General features: G+C 54.4%; 1 protein-coding gene across 8 annotated transcripts in view; it reads right to left on the bottom strand.

Moving 5' to 3' along the window:
• CPNE2 (copine 2) overlaps positions 1-19,715 on the bottom strand; it is a 54,997-nt gene that overhangs the window by 11,977 nt on the left and 23,305 nt on the right. For 7 of the 8 annotated variants that reach the window (XM_055553889.1, XM_055553897.1, XM_055553894.1 and 4 more), the window contains exons 3-12: positions 16,721-16,900; positions 14,915-14,989; positions 13,029-13,100; positions 11,571-11,654; positions 11,193-11,282; positions 10,106-10,204; positions 9,526-9,612; positions 7,411-7,470; positions 5,387-5,520; positions 3,287-3,341 (exon numbers count right to left, since the gene is read on the bottom strand). In XM_055553889.1, the coding sequence (XP_055409864.1) occupies positions 3,287-3,341; positions 5,387-5,520; positions 7,411-7,470; positions 9,526-9,612; positions 10,106-10,204; positions 11,193-11,282; positions 11,571-11,654; positions 13,029-13,100; positions 14,915-14,989; positions 16,721-16,900 (936 nt within the window). The remainder of the gene's footprint in view (positions 1-3,286; positions 3,342-5,386; positions 5,521-7,410; positions 7,471-9,525; positions 9,613-10,105; positions 10,205-11,192; positions 11,283-11,570; positions 11,655-13,028; positions 13,101-14,914; positions 14,990-16,720; positions 16,901-19,715) is intronic. The other variant, XM_055553890.1, reaches the window with a different exon arrangement.

Raw genomic sequence — 19,715 nt, 5'->3', positions numbered from 1 at the left:
CTGGGCCAAGATGGGAGGGGAATTCAACCCAGCACTGCCCTGTGTCTGCTGGCCTGAGCAGCAGACCCTGGCCCGTTCAGGGGAATGGGCTTTTCTGTTCTTTGCCTCCTCAGCCCTAAGTGCCTGGCATGGAGCCATTCCCCTGATGTCCCTGCTGGGCCCTTCCCCTGCCCAGGGGCCCTCTTCACCCTGTCCCCAGCCTGGGCTCCAGGTGTAGGGGCTGGAGGTCCTTGTTGCCATGGAAACTTCATGAGCCTCTACAGAGATTAAGAGGGGGGCTTGTACAGAAAGGGGCTGAGAGAGGAAAATGGTTGCCAGGGAAACAAGTCTCCCTTGGGCCGGCTTCCTGCAAAATCAGATTTTAGGAGATTTTAGAGACCAAGGGGGAAAAGCCCCCCTCCTGACAGGAATGGATTAATATTCCATTTTCTCAGCCATCCACATTCTTCATTCCCTATTCTTTTCCTTTATTTAGGGGAGAGTAGGGCCTTGTGGTCAAATGGGTGGGGCTGTGGGAGGTCACCCATCTACCCTGGATGCCTCTCAGGTCACCTGTTCCACCCAGCAGCTCCATTTCACAGGTGGAACAACTGAGGTTCAGGGAAGCCCAAGGAATGCCCAGGTCACATGACTGAGCCAGAGCTAGAGCAGAGCCAGGACGGGATCCAGGGGATAAAAGTTCATGCTACCTGTGGCAGCCCAGCCCCCTCCCACACTTGCTGCCCTGGTTTGCCTGAGAAATGCCAACAAACATGACAAGCTTCTTGGAGGCCACCTCAAGCCGATTAGGGGCCCCTGGGGACTGGCCAGCCACAGAGCTTTGTTCTGGAACTCTACTGCCTTCTGAATATCAACGGTTCCATTGTCCCCACCTGGCTGGGCATAGCCCATGGTCCTGAGTTACTTCAGAGGCCATTCCCTCTGGTCCTGGCAGGGCAGTGGGTTGGGGCCACATAGAAGGTTGAAAGGACCTCAGTGATCATCCTCCCTGAGCCTCAGTTTTCCCCATCTGTAAGGTGGGAAGAGTCATAAACTGCTCTTTCCCACCCTGGATCTTTTTGCACAGGCCAATCCTTTGGCCCAATCCCTTTCTTCACCTGACTAACTCTGGCTCGTCCTGAAAGGTAAGTCCTTCCACCACTACCCAGAACAGGGGTCCTCTCCGTGCTCACCTGGACCAGACCCAGGCAGGGACTGAGGTCCTGAGGGTGGACGTCTGAGTCACATGCTTCTTCTGGCTCCTTCCAACCTCCCACTTGGAGAACCAACACCTCTGTCTGCTCAGCCCACCAGGCCCCAAATTTACTATCCACAGTCACATACTGCACACCGTGTGTGTGCCTGGAGCCCGACACAGCAAGGAGGAAACCAAGAGCCTTCCCCGAGCATTGAGCCTCCCTGAGACAATGAGCAAACCAGCACAGAGTGCCCACAAAGTGCTGGAGGACGATGCCAGGGCAGGCAGGAGGGGCCTGAGGAAGTCTTCCTAGAGGAAATGACCTCTAGGCTAGCATGGGAAGTCAGTGAAAGGGGGCCAAAGGCCAGGGGAAGACCACGTGCAAAGGCCCTGAGGTGGGAACGAACAAAGGAAGTTTCACGTGGCAGGACACGGCAAGTTAGCTGAGAGGGAAGGTAAGGGGCTGGGAGGCAGGCCCTGGACGGCTCCAGCAGCAAGGGGAGGAGGGGAGAGCGTTGCCCTTTCCACGCCTCGCCCCAGCAGCCCTCCTGGCACCGCTGGGCACTCCGGCCTGGCCACGCCCACCCTCCCCAGAGTTGCCCTGTGACATTTCCAAGGAGGCTTTTTGCGCAAGAAAACATCTCATTCAGCCAGAGTTCTTTGAAAGCTGGCTGGTTTCCTAGCAACGAGCTCATGCCGGGCCTGGCCGCACCAGCCTGCCCTCCCCCCAGCGGCATCACTGTGTCTGCTCAAAGGCCCAGCTTTGGCCCCACAGGATCCTGTCCCCTGCCACACGATGGCCAGCATGCCACAGAGCCACTCCCTGAAGTTCTAGCTGAAAACTGCCCTCCCTGGAGAGGACGAGAGGGGAATACTCAGTGGAAACAGCACATGGTACAGGATGGCAGGTGAGAGAGGGCACTGGCTGAGACATAATGTAGATATAGGAGCCCTCTGTGCTCACATCCCCAGGCTTCTCATCAGAAAGGTAGCACATTCTGAGAACAGATTTGAGAGTCCACCTTCCCAGCTGAAATTCAGGCTTCCTGTTATGAAGACGTCCTTGGACAAGTCACTGAGCCTCTGTTGTTTTTCACCAGTGATGGACAATGCCCCTTCTCTCCATCCCTCCATTCTGCCCAGCATCACCCCAGCCAGCTCCCACTCAGCAGCCAGAGTGGGCCTTCAGAGTGCCAACAGCACGTAGACCCACTCATAGCTCGCTGCATGCCTGGCTCCCCACCTCTTCAGCCGCATCTCTCTCTATCCTGCCCATCTTTCATGGACAGTTCACCACGCCCACCTTCTTTCAGTTCCTCCAACTCACCCTGCTCCCTGTATCTCCCAGACTTTGCACAGGTTCTTCTCTCTACCCTGAACACTCTACCTGCCACACCACCACTTCAAGTCACTCTGCAAATTCCTACTCTCCCTTCCCTTCTTGGTTTAGACCTTGCCTCCTCCAGGAAGTCTTCCCTGATACCCCCAGGCCAGGCTGGGGCCCTCCTCTAGGGACTGCTGCCCCATCTCAGCACTGATGACACTGCCTGTCTTTAGGGCTGCCAGACGGAGTATACAATGCCCAGTTCAATTTGAATTTCAGATATATAATGGATAATTTTTCGTATAAGTATGTCCTAGGCAATATTTGTTGTTGTTTTACTCTGCGACCCCATGGACTGTAACCCACCAGGCTCCTCTGTCCATGGGGTTTCCTAGGCAAGAATACTGGAGTGGGTAGCCAATCTCTACTCCAAGGGATCTTCCTGACCCAGGGATTGAACCTGTGTCTCCTGCATTAGCAGGTGGGTTCTTTACTACTGAGCCACCAGGGAAGCCCTAGGCAGTATGAGGGACATACTTAACCTATTTATCTGATAGCATCTTCCCCCACATGACTGGGTGCCAGGGAGTAGATAGGATAACTTATTCCCTGCTCTAGCTCTACTACCTGTGTGAGGTTCAAGATGAGAAATGAGGGTGGGTTTGGGATAAACATGAGAAGTCAGGGAAGGCAGGCCGCAGCCCAGCCTTTCCAAGGCCGATTCCAGAGAGGCCATACACAAAAACCTCATCTCAGCCAAAAGGAAACAATCTGGCTCCACTTACCTTCCAGTCTGGGGGTAACTGTGCCCCAAAGCCCAGAGCTGGAAACATCTTATCACTAATCAGAGAAAAGAGAAAAAAAAAACATTACTGTGAGACAACCAGGCAGGGGCCTCCTCTGCCCACGCTCACCCTCCCCACCCCCTCCCCAGGGCTGGGCCCACACTGCTGTACACGCTTCCACAGACAAAAAAAAAAAAAGAAGCTCACCACCTCTAGAAAAAGCTCTGTTTGAATGATCTCCAAACCCACTTCTGGGTATCTGGTGAATTAGACGCGTCACCCCCATCTACACCCATGGCAGACATTGCTAATCAACCACAGCACTTCTAACCAATGGGCCTGAGTGCCTTGTTGAGATCCTTCTCAAACTGGGACCTTGGCAACCATTAAACCAGTCACGAAGCAATTGAAATGTACTGGCTGTCTCTTTGCCTCCCTTTTATGACTGGGAAAAATTCTAAAGTGAAAACACTGACTTGGCATTCAAGACCTTTCCTCATCTAGTCCAAGAGTCTAGTCTCTTCTACCAGCGCTCCCTCATTCCCCACTCCCGGTCACTGGCTACTCGCTCTTCCCCAAACACAGAGGGCGTCTTTAGATTTCAACTTCAGCCCTGTTGCACCCCTTCTTGAAATACCTCTCCCCAGTCTCTTCCCTGTGGCAAACTCCTACTCATCCTCTAAGGCCCAATTCAAATGGCCCCGCCTCTCTGTGGGTTTCCCTGAGACCCCAGGATGTCTCCCTCTTTGGTGTGTCCGTAGCTCCTGCCTCACACATAAACTGGTCTCTGGGATCTGCAGTGATTTCCTGTCTTCTTCCTCGAGTGGGAACTCCCTGAGCACAGGGACCCTGTCTCATCTGTTCATTCAGCATGTATTTACTGAGGAAACCTGTGGCTGCCACGTGGAGAACAAACTGTCAGGGGCTAGGGCAGCAGCAGGGAGACCAGCGAGGAGGCTGCTGACTCAATCACTCTGGGCAGGAGGTTATGGTGGCTCAAACAGGTTGGTGGCCATGGAGCAGGGAGAAGAGGTTGGATTCAAGTACATTATGAAAGGATTTCCTAAAGGAATGATGGGGGAGATGAGGGAAATAAAGGAAGCAAAGGGTTTTCGGTGAGTGGCACAGATGTCCAGTTGCATCTGAATGCCCATGAGACAGCCCAGCGAATACAAGGGTCTGGGCAGATGTATACAAGGGTCTCTGGAGCGGCAATGGTAGGCTTCCCCACCCAAAGATGCAGGTGGGGACTTCCACCTCCCTTGCTCTGCTTGCTGTACCTCTTAATGTGGCCTGGGGTCACAGCCACTGCTTAGACCCTGAGCTCCCGGGAGTCAGAAGCTGGTCCTCAGGGTGCCTCTCTCAAGAAGGCCAAGTGCAGACAGACTTCCCAAGCCTGCTCTTGTGCCTGCCAAATCTCAAGGACCTGCTTCCCATGTATTGGCCTCCTGGTCATTCCACCCTCTCACGTGGACATTCCAACAAACACCATCTGTGAAAATGACACCACGACCCTCAAGCGACTTCTGGATCCTCCAAGGCCCTCTTGACTTGGCATGTGGCCCATCCTGTCGGTGGTCACACCCTCTATACAGCTCTCCTTTACTGACTCTCCACTGTCCTCCCAAAGATCTCTAGGAGGCATGGTCACGGGCTGAGGGCCCATGCAGGCGCGCTGCCCCTCTGAAGTTTCCCACAGGAGTGAGACTGTTAGGCCATTAGGGGGCAGGTGCAGGAATTGGAATGTCTGGGTTCCAGTTCCCTGATCTGTGTGATAAATTCTCTCCCCACACCCTAGGCCTGTTCTTCTCCAGCTCTAACAGTGGAGGTTGCAGCAAGAGCAAATGAGTTTCATTTTCTGTCTTGACTCGTTTTCTTACTGGCTACGTGGTGTACAGTGTGGAGGAGGATCTCAGGATGGAGCTAGGACCAGCTGGTAAGAGATCAGCAGTTGATTAGCAATGTCTGCCACAGGACATACATGTCCTGAGCTACCCATTCCTAGGTTTGATGATCTCTGGGTCCCTTCTAGCTTTGACAGCTGAGCTTCCTGGAATGGATGGAGCCCAAGTTGACCATCACAGCCCTTCATAAGCATACCTGTCATAGTCCTGAATGATCTGCCCAACCGCCCAGATGGCCGACAAATATTCGTTGGTGCCCATGGGGTTGATATAGTGCAAAGAGGAAGGGTCGAGGGGGTTTCCATTGGAGGCTGTGAAGTCTATCCCAACCTGCAGGAAAAGGCCAGAGACCCCAGCTCCCTATCTTGCCTCCAGGGAACAGAGAAACTGATGGAACATGGGAAGCCCCACTCATCACCCCACCCTGGTCCCCCTTCCGTAAGATGGTCCCAAACCTGGAAACTGACCATGTTACTCCTCTGGCTCTAATGCCATCTGTGGCTCCCTATTGCCAGAGCATAAAGTCTACTGCCTAGATGTGATATAAAACCAACGTACAGCCCCAAACCTTTTCCCTGTCACAGTTCCATTTCCAGGCCTTCATTCATGAGGTTCCCTCTACCCGAAGAGCCAGGCCATTTTTTCATTCTCCTCCAATTTTCAGGCCCAATTCAGACGCCACTGCCCCACTGAAGCCTTCCCAGACACCTCTCCCCCACACCAGGCCATCTCCCCATTGTCCCTCAGATCACCAAGGGGCACCAGGACCTGGGGCTGGCTGGTAGGGCAGTGCCTGCACATCTAGCCCCACTGGATGCTCACTGCAGGTAAGATGCATGGTTCCAGAGCCAGGTCCACGGTGGGGCACAGAGCACCAGGCAGGTGCCCCACATGGACTCAGACTGGCAGATGGGCAGGATTCTGAGTTCCACCTGCTCTCTCAGCCCTGAGGGTTTCCAACCCAGCCTCTGGATGGGAGCAAGGAGGGGTGGGCAAGGCCAGAGAGGGACCCAAGGCATGAGATGGCCACCCGAGGACTCAGTTGGGATAAGCCAGGGACCACTGCAGGGGCACAGCCTGGAGCCTGGCACACAGGAGGTGCTCGGTATCGTCTGCTGAGTGAACACAGGCACACAGGAGGAATAGCAGGGCCTGGCCTCTCTGCGGGGTAGGGGGGCTATGACAGCTAGCAGGGTTACAGGTCAACAAGACCAACCCCCTGCCTCCTAAGAGTCCTGCAGATGACTTCCAGCCCCATGGGGTCTAGAGGTGGTGGTGGAGAGCGGAGAGGCTAGGTGGGAAGTTGGCAGAGTATAGGACCCCAGCAGGTTTTCCCCTGGTCCTGAGGCTTCCCTTCGGGTGAGGAATGGGACAAGTCTGGGGCATACACTCCAGGCCACCGGCAGAGTGACCATTCATTCTCTCAGTGAGTATTTATTAAGCACGTGCTACATGCTGGGTACTGAGTGATACCTTGAGGGTGGAGAGGAAACTAAACAGCAGCCCCGCACTCAGGACACTCACAGCCACTAGTGGGGCAGGGACAGTGAAATATACTTGAGAATCCACTGCAGGGGGTATGGGTTTGATCCCTGGTCGGGGAACTAAGATCCCACGTGCCACGTGGTGTGGCCAAAAAGTAAGAAGAAAATTTTAAAAAAATACTTGAGAAAATTTCAGAGTGGCATGTGCCTTAAAGTTACTAAAACAGGAGACGGGACGGAGAGGAATAGGAGGCCTTGCGGAGGTGACCTGTGTCACGGCCTGCAGGGCAGCAGACACAAGAAGGTTCTGGGGAAGAGTGTTCCAGGCAGGAGAAACAGCAAACACAAAGCCCCAAGACGGGGCAGAGCTGAGCTGGTGCGTGGGGGAGCAGCGAGGATCAGTGTGGACGGAGCTGAGTGAGCAAGGGGAAGGGTGCAGCAGATGAGGTAGAAAGGGAAAGGGGAAAGAACTGGCTTTTTTTCCCTCCTGAAGAAGTGCAGCCTAACCAGTGATGCTCAGGGTTGAGCATCCAGGCTCTGACCTGCACCGAAGCCCTGACTCAGACCCATCCACTCATACCCTCTCCTCTGGGCCAGACACAGCCCATGCCCTGGGCAAGTCCTTCCTGAAGTCTATCCCAAGTCGCTCCTGCTGAAGTCGTAGCTCAAGCCCTTCAGGAGGATCCTCACTGGGGAGGGGAGAGGTGGCGTGGGGTAGGGTGGTGGAAAACCTTACGGTGAACATGAGCTGGCAGCCTCCCAGGATGTAGTCCAGGAAGGAGTAGTCCCGGGTTATCTGGAAGGAATCAGAGGTCAGTGGGCCCCCGCCCCACACCTGAGGGCCGGCCCTCACTTGGCCATGCTCTCCATAAACAACCTTTGGGGAGCTGTCACTCTGGGCCCGGATGGTGGTCAAGGAGGCCGCAAAAAGCAGATGCACCTGATCTGATTACCGCAGAACCCAAATCCTGCTGTAACAATGGAGCAACGGTTCCCAGTTGGTGGAACATCTGTACACACACAGATGCACGATAAGTCCACACAGTGTCCCAGGGCCCAAAGTCAGTAACAACTACCAATTATATGACAGCTGCTGTTTAGTCACTAAGTCATGTCTGAGGCTTTGTGACCCCATGGACTGCAGCCCACCAAACTCCTCTGTCCACGGGATTTCCCTGGCAAGAATACTGAAGTGGGTTGCTGTGCCCTCCTCCAGGGAATCTTCCACACCCAGGGATTGAACCCTCATCTCCTGCACTGGCAGGTGGATTCTTTACTGCTGAGCCACCTGCAAAGCCCAATTACATGATAAAGAAAGCCTCAATTTGTTGCCATTTGGTCCCTAAGTCTCTCTAGCTCTTACCCACCTCGATTTGGAACAGGGAGAGGCCAGGCCACCGGATCAAGACCTTCTGCTGTAAATTACTAAAGCTGTTAAAACATAGTTTGGATGGTCTTTGTCTCCTTTTGGCAAAGGATACTGGCCTTCCAATATTGGTGACATTAGAAGGGTTCCTTGCAAAATAAATGTTTTTAAGTAAAAAAAAACACCAAAATGGGAGGAGGTGGGGGGCTGAATACAAAAAATAATAAGGCGGGTGCCAGAAATCCAGAAGGGGGATGTGAGTGACACAAGTTTCAGAAACAAGGACCTGAAATCACGATGCTGCAACCCACCAGCTTCACTGTCACAGGGTTCTGCTGCGTTGTGACCGCACTGATGCTCACGTAAATCTTAGTCTCCAGGTGAGGAAACAGGCGTGGGGGCGGCCAGCTGCTAGAGCAAGTGACAGGGACCTTCAAGCCCGGTGTTCCGGGCTCCTGATGCCCTGGCTGGTGCTGCCTTCCTTAACATCCCACCCGATTCCAGCAGACATGTGGCCACCAGACATCCGGGGGCCCGGCCCCTGGCCTCAGCCTGGCCACAGTGGTGTGAACATGGTCACTGTGGGCCCCGGTGGCCCCAGTTACACCACAGGGCAGGAACCTGAGCCCTCACTAATGTCACTGCGAGGGGATAGGGTGCCCCGGCCCAGTGTTCTCTCCCCCTCTGATGCTGAACACGCAGGGGACAAGCCTGGGGAAAAGCAACTCCCTACAGTTACCCTGGGCCTCCCTGGTGGCTCACTGGTAAAGAATACCCCTGCCAGTGCAGGAGACGCTGGTTCCATCCCTGGGTCGGGAAAATCCCCTGCAAGAGGAAATGGCAACCCACTCCAGTATTCTTGCTGGGAGAATCCCATGGACAGAGGACTGCAGTTCATGAGGTGGTCAAGAGCTGGACACAACTGAGCAACTAAACAACAACAGTTACCCTCCAACCAGGAGACCCTGGAAGGTCATCTCATGCCCCCCTTGACTTCGGCACAGGAACAGGATATAAGACTTTATATGCTTAATCATGTTAACATTTCCATTCCACAGATGAGCAGACTGAGGCCTAGTGAGGTTAAGCTCAAAAGGTCTCAGAGCCAGGACAGAACTGGCAGAACCAGGATTTGAACCCAGGCCTTGCTGGCTTCACTACCCACCCACTCCAGTATTCTTGAGCTTCCCTTGTGGCTCATCTGGTAAAGAATCCACCTGCAATGAGGGAGATCTGGGTTCGATTCCTGGGTTCGGAAGATCTCCTGGAGAAGGGAAAGGCTACCCACTCCAGTATTCTAGCCTAGAGAATTCCATGGACTGTATAGTTCATGGGGTCGCAAATTGTGAGTTGGACAAGACGGAGCAACTTTCCCCTCACTTCACTTGCTGGCTCCACACCTAGTGCTCTCTGTCTTCTGCACTGATATCTCTCTGTGTGACCCCAAACCTTGCCCCGACACCACGCCCACCCAGGCTGACTCACCTTGCAGGAACGCAGGATAATGACCCCTGAGTTTTTATAGTTCTTCTTCTTCTTTTGCTTCTTGGGGTTGATACACTCAAACTCCCGCTGTGCAACACAGGAGGAGAAAGAGGAGCTCAGCCTGGGGCTTCTGCAGGGACTGACCCTCCCCTGGGCCCCAGAACCTATTCTACAGCACTGACCAAGGGTTAGCACACCTCCTCCAAGAAGCCCTCCCAGAGCTGGTTCCTGCCACCCTGGGCTCATGCCTCCCACAGCTGGTTCCTGCCACCCTGGGCTCATGCCTCCCAGAGCTGGTTCCTGCCACCCATGGGCTCCAGCTCATGCCTGGAGTCAAATGGATAGCTCCCGAGGGCTCACTATGCACTTCACCTATATAATCTCATGTAATTCCCACTCTACTCTTTTGCCTCCACTTGACAGATGGGGAAACTGAGTCTCAGAGAGAGTGAATGTCTTGCTCAAGGTCATAAGGCAGCGAGGTGGGATCTGAGCCCCCGTCTGCCCCTGATTCAAAGACTCCTGCCCCTTCCCCATCCCCTGCGGAGGTCCTGGGGTCGTGCCCTTGTGCACATCTTACCGGGACACCGTCACGAGCCGCACACATCTGTGACACCGAGGTCTGGAACTCACCGATGAAGTCGTGGCCCCCGTCATTGTCGTAGTCATAGCACATAACCTGCAGTGGGTCCAGCGAGGTCACCCCAGAGCTGCCCGCAGCAGGCACTCACAGCTCCTCTCAGTTTCCTGAGCAAACCCCATGTCTTTTTTTGGGGGGGTGGTGCCTCCCTCTCCCTCTCTAGATCTGACTGCCTGGCTTGGGGTGATGACTGTAGCTCCTGAACTGCCTCCTACAGGAAGCCTTCCATGATTGCTGGGAAGAGGAGAAAGGGTGTTCACTCCAGTAATGGAGATTCCTCCCTCTGGTGCAGGAAGCTGCACACCCCACACACCTGACACTGGGCTGCTACTCTATTTTGGGTTGTGGCCCACTTGGCCTCATGGGCCATGGCCTGGAGTCCTCCCTAGACTTGTACTTCTTTTCCTGAGATGGGCACAAAAAGTCCCAGCTTGATATGCTAACTTAGCTGCCATTACACTCCTAGAAGGAGGGCAGGAATTACTGTACCCATTGTACTGATGGGTAAACCGAGGCTCTAAGTGGGAACCACTGGCCCAAAGTCTTACAGTGGCAGCAGGAGAGCCAGGACAAGAACCCAGTTTCCTGGTGCCCATCTGGGGGTCCCTACACGGCCTTGCTGCCTTGCCCCACCCTGTCTGCTCTCAGACCCAGCCCCAAGGACTGAGGGCTTTTAGAGACTAGCAATCACCATCTTCATCACAGCAACAACACTTGGTTGTTTCCAAGGTGATTCTGCATTCATTAGCTTAGCGAGCAGCACACAGCCCTCCGGGAAGAACAGGACAGTCACTCTGTTCCCATTTTAAACAAGAGGTTCACAGAGATGAGGGCCCTGCCCAGATCAGTCAGAGAGTCAGGCAGACCTGGGACAAGGACTCAGGTCTCTTGCCCCTCCCCACCATGGGTTCTTTTTCCATCTTAATAAAAAAGAGCTTTGCCAAGGCATCCCCAGGAAGCCTCAGGTGACCGCGAGGCCAGAGCTGGCAGGGTGGGCAGCAGGATTCCCGCAGCCCCCCTCACTCACCTGGATGGGCTTCTCCATGTCCCCATCACACAGGGACACCAAGGGCACGGTGAATGGCTTCCACACGGGGTCCAGCGTGTACTTGATCACCTGCACGACAGTCAGGGGGCAGGGGTGAGCTGGGACCCAGGGGTGGCAGTGCTCTGGGATCGGGCCAACCCAATGGGACAGGGGGAGGGCAAGGTGGAGAGACCCACAGCCACACTTTTGGGGATGGACGTGAGCACTCCCGTGATGAGGAGGGAGCAAGTCCTTAGGGGCCATCAGGGGTTTCCCTGGGCACTGTAGGATGTGCCTGCCTGGTCCCATCCTGAGCTGTCAGGGTGGCCAGACTGCAGGCCCACTGGCTCAGAGACCCCTGGTGCCCCACGCACCCACCTCAGTCCTGTGGACCAGCATCCACTTGCCGTCATCTCCTGGTTTATAAAACTCGAGAAATGGGTCCGACTTCCCAAAGAGATCCTGGAGGAAGCGGGAGGATGTGGGTGAGGGAGGCATAACTACCGGATTCAGATGGGGTGGGGGTGTGGCCCAGCTGTCTCCCCACCCCACCCCACCCCCAGCATCAGGAGCAGGAGCTGCTGGCCCCACCCCCTCAGCCTCTGCAGGGCTCAGCAGAGACCCGGGCAGTTGCAGCCTCCTGGAACCAAACAGCATCTCCAGGAGAAACCGCCCCATCCTGGGGTGACCAGAGCTTGTGCTCAGAGAGCCGGAGGCCTGGAGCCTGTAGAAGTTACAATTCCAGCATCTCAGGTGGGGCAGGACGTCAGAGAGAGAATGTTCCAGGGCAGGGGGAGGTACCCAGCAGAATGGGATTTTAATTTATTTTAGTGGGGTTCTGAAAAAATAAAAGCAAAATTATCCTAGCAGAAGAGTTCTTTAAAACTCCATTTAAGAAAATGTGGACTCTCTAACAAGCGACATTCAAGAGGGGGGAGACGTAAAACAAATGAGTAAATACCATACATTGGGACTTCCCTGGTGGTCCAATGGATAAGAATCCGCCAGCCAAGGCAGGGGACACAAATTTGATCCCTGATCGGGAAAGATTCCATGGAGCAACTTAAGGCTGCACACCGCAACTACTGAAGCCCACACACCTAGAGCCCGTGCTCCGCAACAAGAGAAGCCCAGCACCACAGCTAGAGAGTAGCCCCCGCTCAGTGCAATTAGAGAAAGCCTGCCTGCAGCAACGAACACACACAACCACAAATAATAATAATATACACTGGGCAGGAATTAGTGATAAGGAGACAGGTAAAGGAGGAGGGGGGCGGAAGGTTAGGAACCACTGCAGGGTCCTTTAGGGAAGGCTTAATTAGAAGGTGACATTATAAGCAAAGGCCTGACGAAAGGGAGGGAGGGGCCAGTCATGAAAAAATTCAGGGCGAAAAGCATCCCAGGCAGAAGGGACAGCAAGTGCAAAGGTCCTGAGGCAGGAGGGTGCCTGGTTTAATCCCAGACAGTGAAGAGGCTGATTTGACTAAAACAGAATGAAGGCAGGGAATGTGGAAGGGGTGAGGTCAGGGAATCTGGGGGCTATGGATGCATTAGGTGGGGTCCTGTAGGTTATTGTAAAGACCCAAGCATTTACAGAGATGGGGAGCCCCAATGAGTAGGCTTCCAGCAATGTCTTGAATACCTCTAAGTGATAAGAAACTCACTACCTCAGTGGTGAAGCAGTCTTAGCTTGGAGTGGCCTGCAGGGCCATGTGCAATGGACTTGTCCCTGGAGGGGCAAGGAAGGTGGTGGCTGGAAGTCCCAGGCCATACAACCCCAGAGCTGGGGAGGGTTGCTGCCCCTTGATGGAGAACCCCCTCCCCTGCCTGCCTCACCTTCTTGTCCAGCTTCCTGCCCGCCAGGCTCAGTGTGATGACCCGGTTATCTGACAGCTCCTGAGCAGCGATCTGCAAGCCCAGAGGAAAGTTGGGGGTTGAGGCCTGTCTCCAAGACTCCCTCCTCCGACCTCCTTTCAGGCAGGGTGGACATGGGATGCCCTAGCAGTCAATTCTCCGGGGTGGGGCGGGGAGAGGAAAAGTAGTACCATGTGACTTGGCATAAGCCTCTTGTCTTCCTAAAACCTCAGTTGCCATCTTCGGGAAAATGGGACTAAATAACTTATCTGGATCTGAGAATCAGAAAGTGACCCCAACATAGCTCAAGAGAGGCATGAGATGGTGCAGGGAGACAAAGCGGGAATCAGACACAGGGATGGTCTAGAGCCCTGGGGAGAGGTTCTGGGTAGGGGAACAGCCTGCCAGGCCTCCTCATCCCCCCACTGCTCTCTCGGCTAGGACCCCCTCTCCTCCCACAACTCTAGGATAGCCCTACTTGCTGAACGAGCTATTTGACTCTGAGAACCAGGGACAGAGGCCAGGCTGGAGGCCCTTCGCTCCTGCCTCCCCTCCAGCTGAGACCTTGCTCAACAACCCTATAGGGTAGGCCCTATCATTACCCCTATTTCAAAACGGGTGGGTACCCAGGTCTGGAGGGGAGCTGCTGGAAATGCTGGGGGAGGGCACACCAGCTGGGTGGGGTCCTTCTGGGCTGGCTTCCATGTGGAGGACAGCTGACCAGTGGAGGCACTTAAATGGGTTGGTTTTGCACACCAAGAGGTGGGAGGAGGCTGGGAGGGGACATTCAAGGTGGCAGAACAGTGGATAACAGCCTGGGGTAAGTGCTCCCTGGTGGCTCACACAGTAAAGAATCTGCCTGCAGTCTGGGAGACCCGGATTCCATCCCTAGTTGGGGGCGGGGAAGATTCCCTGGGGAAAGAAATGGCCACCCACTCCAGGAATCTCATGGACAGAGGAGCCTAGCGGGCTATACAGTTCATGGGGTTGCAAAGAGTCGGACATGACTGAGCCACTAACACTTTCACTTCGTGCTTCGAATTCAGTATGCCTGAACTCAGGCCCATGGTCATGAATAGGGTAAAAAAAACAGCTGAGATTGCTGGGTCCCTCCCAGCCCAGAATGCACGGCTCCACAGGCAGTGGGGAGCCAGGAACGTTCCAGAGCAGGCAAGTAATGCTTCATAAGTGAAGACACAGAGGTACAGCCCTCCTCCTCCCAGCACGGCCAGTTTCCCTGGCGTCACAGGCTCTGAAGGGGGATAAGCCAGGAGAGAAGCTCACTGGCTGAACCGCCCCGGGGCACTTTTTCTCTGGGCTTCTGTTCCCTCATCTGTACAAGCCGACTCTGCCTTCCCCGAGTCTGCGGACCAAAGAGCTCATCCGCTCAAAGGGCCTGCGCATCGCAAGAATCACTCTGCAGCGTAGGGATCATTGCGCATCACCGAATCTTTGCGTATCAGAGGAATCATTGCGCATTGCAGCCATGAGCCAAGCTAAGAGGGGCAAGGAGCTCCTGAAACCTCCTGAAAGACCCCCCAGGGGAGGACAGCAGGGGCCAGGGCCAGGAGGGGATGCAGGGAGGAGTAGGAGCGGCCCAGCCCGGGGAGACGCCGTGGGGACCCCTGGCAGTTCCCCTGCACCCCCCAGCTTGGCAGCCCCAACGCATCATATATGGAGCCAGGAGCCCGTTGCTAAGAGACCTGTTGCTAAGTTGTAAGTTGGGCTTTTTTACTCCAAACAAAGCTGGTTATTATCTGCCAGTGAAGAGGCCCATTGATGGGGGAGGGCAATGGGCAGCGCGGGTTGGGGGTGGGGAAGGCGGTGGCGGAGGGTGCCCATGGAGAGCGGGGGACGGGGGCTGGTACCGTAATCAAGCCCTTCCCCGCAGGCTTGTCATTCATCAGCAGCAGAGGCCGAGTGATCTTCTTGCTGGAGACGATCTGGAGGGAGAGAGGAGGGAGAGGTGCTAGAAAAATACTCAACAGGCACTGGTCGCAGCACAACACTCCACGCCAGGAGCAGGTTAAAACCTCCCCCTGTGGGATCCCCGCCGTGGGGGACAGACCGCCCCCACTGCTAGCTCCACTGGGCAGCTGAGGCGACTGAGGCCCAGAGAGGTTGAGACTTGCCCGAGGTCTCATAGCTGGGTTGGAATTCAGGCAGTCCGATTCCTGAGGACCTTCAAGCCCGCAGGAAAAGGCTCCTGGAAGGTTCACATTCTGGAGGCTCTGAAGAGGGGCTGGCCAGTAACCGCCTCCCCCAGGGTTATCCAGAGACCCCCACCTCCCTCTGGGTGTGATCCCTGATGGAGAGGATCAAATCCTGACTCCTTCCATGTATTTTCAATGATTTGAATAGTGAAGACATTCACACCGGATTCAAGGATCAGTACAATATAGGGAGAACAAGTGGAACACACTGTGAAGCCTCCCTCCCACCCGCCTCTGTACCCCCAGTCTCACTCCCTCCGTGTGCCACCACGGTTCTCTGTTTCTCGGGGGAAATGCTCATATTTCTTTGTGCTGATGTGAGCATGTTCTTACTGTCCCTGTGCTAGCTTTTTCTCCCCACCAGTTGCACTCTCAGCCTTCTCTGTGCCACTGTGGACTACATCACCTGGCTCCCCTGTCTTCTAGATTGTGGGGGTTCACCCCTCCCCACAGTGGGGGTCTAGCAGGAGGGGAGAAAGGCTAGGCTGAAGCTTTGCTGCTCATCATTGGCCTCGGCCTCGGTTCCAGTCCTGGGGCCTCCCCACGGTGGTGACCGCTCTCCCCTGCCCCGGGCAATACCACTTCCTGCACTGCCCCTCCCTCCAGACCAGGGCCGGCCGGCTTCCGCTTGGGTCAGGCCCTGTGCAGGTTTCCCCACCCCTTGAAGGTTCCTGCTCTGCCCGCTGGTCCTTCAGCTCTCTGCTCCGTTACCCTTTGAGGGTGTGGACACATTGTGGGGACCCTGAGGGACACAACCTCACTTCTTAGGCCACTGCCGGGCCCTTGCTTTTTTCATTGAACATCATTTCCCGGAAGGCCCAGGGCGTTTCAGTCTCCACAAGAACCTCCTGGAGCCGGTCCCATTTTATTCACCCACTATCCCTATAGGCTGAGCAGAGCAGTCATCACTGGTCCCAAGTAAAACAAGAGGCTCAGAAGGGGCTTGCCCTAGAGCCCAGAACTGTTAACACTGACCAGAACTTGTATCAGGAAGTCTTAGCCCTGCAACTTCCATAAGCACGCCAGAGAGTGAGCTGGAGGGGGAAGCGTAGCCCCAAGAAGGAAAGGAAGTCAGGGTCACACAGTGAGCCAGCCAGGAAGTGGGACGACCAAGGGTGTCTTCGTGGCTGGTCCAATGCTCCTGCCCCAGGAAGTCCAGACCACACCTGCCTGCTTCTATCACTCAGAAGCTCTGGCCACAGGGGCCCACACCCTCTTTGTCACTGTGCTCAGTGTCAGGATCAGAGCGCTTCAGCCCGGCCCCGAGCCCACCTGGCTCCTTCCCCCTTTTGGTGCCTGTGGGCCCCCAAAGCTGTCTGCATTTGTGTTGCCACCTCCAGAGGCAGGTGGGGAAAATGGGGCCAGGGAATGCAGGCAGCAGGAGACTCCCTAGGAGGTGCTCCATCCTTAGGAACCAGGCGACTTGCACTGATCCTGTCCCCCTGGGGGGGCCCGGCTCACCGTGCCCAGGCTGCAGGAGAACTGGCCCAGGAAATCATGCTCCTCCAGCTGCATGCTTGACTTGTCCTGGTCAAACAGGGCAAACTTGAGCTTTTGCACCTCCTCAAAGTGGTAGTCAAGCACGAACTTCTTGGAGAAAGCGGGGTTGAGGTTGTTGATTGCAGTTTCTGTCCTGTCGTACTGGCAAAGGAGCAGGGGACAGGAGTCAGAGTCAGGTAGCCAGCTCACCCCTTCTTTGTCGTCATTGAGTCACTAAGTGGTGTCTTTTGTGACCCCACAGATTGTAGTCCTCCAGGCTCCTCTGTCCCTGGGATTTCCCAGGCAAGAAAACAGGAGTGGGTTGCCATTTCCTTTGCTAGGAGATCTTCCCAGCCCAGGGATCAAATCTGCATTAGCCGGTAGATTCTTCACCACTGAGCCACTAAGGAAGCCCTGTTAACCTCTTCCTGGGCTACAGGAATTCATGGTGTTTATTCATGGAACACCCATCTCTGTGCCAGACACTCAGGGCAGTTATCCGTGTGGCTGAAGCAATCATTACTCCCAGCTCACAAAGGAGAACACTGAAGCACAGAGAGGTTAAGTGACTTACCCAAGGTTGAACAGCTAGAGGGCACGGCCAGGATTTGAACCCAGTCCTGACTCCAGCCTTCACGCTTCTAACACACTGGCCCTGGCTCCGTGCCCAGGTTCTAGGATAAGAGTTCAGACCCTGTCCCTGCCAAGATTAAGTGACAGAGGGTGTCTCATTTCCCATCGGAACCTCAGTTCCCACTTCTGTAAAATGAAAGGATTTGAGTGTCTGTGGCTTTGCTTCCTTTTTATTTGTGGAGAACCCTTTCTTCAAACCATGTTTTACATGAAGCTGAGAGAAGAAACAGGAGGAGGAGGGATACTTAGGGGGAGGTGAGGTCAGGGTTCCCTGTTCCCCATGGAAGCAGATGTTTGTACCTTCATGGAACCCTGGGATGTCAAAACTGGGAACTGAGCACCCCCCACCCCCCATTTAGAGTGGAAACTGAGGCCTGGGGAAGGACAGGGCCGTACACTGGGGGCCACTGGTGGGGCTGGGACAGGAACCCCACCTCCTGGCTTCTTGCACTGAGGCCCCAAACCACGGAGTCTGGGTGACTGTCTATTTTGGGGCCTGGGCTGTGTTGATTTTTCCTCCCACCCATTCCATTTCCAAGGGCCAGAGAGCAGCAGGGATGGAAGAGGTCTTGGCCCCGGGCTATTTTTAGCCAGGGTGGCTGGCCTGGGTGGGAGAGAGATTGTTGAGGAGGGTGGGGGGAGTGAATGGAGGTGGGTGCCTGGGGGAGGAAGGGGTGGGACCCCGGAAACCTGGCAGATAGGCCTCAGGCTTCTCCCAGCAGTCCTTGGCTGACCCCACATCCCACCTCTCACTTCTGGCTGTATCACCAACGTGCTGGGTGAGACAGGTCAGTCCCTCCCCGCTCTGGGCCCCATTTTCCCCTCTGTAAAATGGGTCAACAGCCCATTTCCTTGGCATCATAAGAAGGAGCCAACATCTGTGAAAACTGTTTGTAAACCACTGTATATTCTGGGGAACGCCCACCAAGGCCTCGTTAAATAACTATGAAAATTAAGAGACATATTTTGGAAAGTTTACATGCATGCAAAATTATCTGGAAGGCTGGATACCAAACCGTTCACAACTGGTTCTCCCTGACAGGTGAGTTCCCAACCACTTTGATTTTCTGGATTGTCTCAGTTTACTACAATGCATATAGATCCCTTTTGGAATAGGAAACAAAGCCATTTTTAAACCTTGAAAGCCTTAATGGTTTGCATTTCTCAGTATCCTTCCTTAAGCTACATCTTTCCCCAGTCCACAGGCTGAAGTCTTCTAGCTCAGAAATCCTTGGCTGTGGCACCATCAGCATCCTTAGCTCTGAGGCTCTCCAAGGTAGGCATAAAAAGAAAAAATCATTTCACAGATGAGGAGACAGGCTCAGAGAGGGAGAGCCACCTGCCCAAAACCACACAGCAGGGAGTAACAGAGCTGGGACTTGTCTCAGCTCTGGGACCAAAGCCTAACAGAGTTCCCTGTTTCTCTCTTTGCTTCTCACTGACTGTGCTCATTGAGGAATAAGTGGGGAAAGTTATTTTAAAAATGGAAGCAAGCATTTTGCAAAACTCTCTTTTAACCATCTATTATAGTAACCTAAGGGAGAAGGCAATGGCACCCCACTCCAGTACTCTTGCCTGGAAAATCCCATGGACGGAGGAGCCTGGTGGGCTGCAGTCCATGAGGTCGCTAAGAGTCGGACACAACTGAGCGACTTCACTTTCACTTTTCACTTTCATGCATTGGAGAAGAAAATGGCAACCCACTCCAGTGTTCTTGCCTGGAGAATCCCAGGGATGGCGGAGCCTGGTGGGCTGCCATCTATGGGATCGCACAGAGTCAGACACGACTGAAGCGACTTAGCAGCAGCATAGTAACCTAAGGGCTTCCTTGGTGGCTCAGTGGTAAAGAACCCACCTAACAATGCAGGAGACACGGGTTCGATCCCTGGTTTGGGAGGATCCCCTGGAGAAGAAAATAACAACCCACTCCAGTATTCTTGCCTGGGAAACCCCATGGACAGAGGAGCCTGGCGGGCTACAGTCCATGGGGTCACAAAGAGTCGGACACAACTGAGCGACTAAACATCAACAGTAACTTAAAATATAACAAACACTAAATATAAAATTATGTAAACATAAATCTACAAATTATTCAGTTCTATCGCTCAGTCGTGTCCAACTCTGCAACCCCATGGACTGCAGCATGCCAGGCTTCCCTGTCCATCACCAATGAATTATAATAAACACAAATATAAATATTTTAACTAATATTATAAACATTTCAGAATAACAATTTTCCAGGTAATCCCCAGCTCCCACTCCAAGCACTTCTAAGGGCCTGACCCCAGGGAGGCAGGGGGAGCGCTCCCCAATGACTGCGTCGCCCACCACCCAGGGCAGCCGC

The sequence above is a fragment of the Bubalus kerabau genome, chromosome 17 (genome assembly GCF_029407905.1).
Source record: "Bubalus kerabau isolate K-KA32 ecotype Philippines breed swamp buffalo chromosome 17, PCC_UOA_SB_1v2, whole genome shotgun sequence".
NCBI classification, from domain to species: Eukaryota; Metazoa; Chordata; class Mammalia; order Artiodactyla; family Bovidae; genus Bubalus; species Bubalus kerabau.
This window is presented reverse-complemented; position numbering and strand designations above follow the sequence as displayed.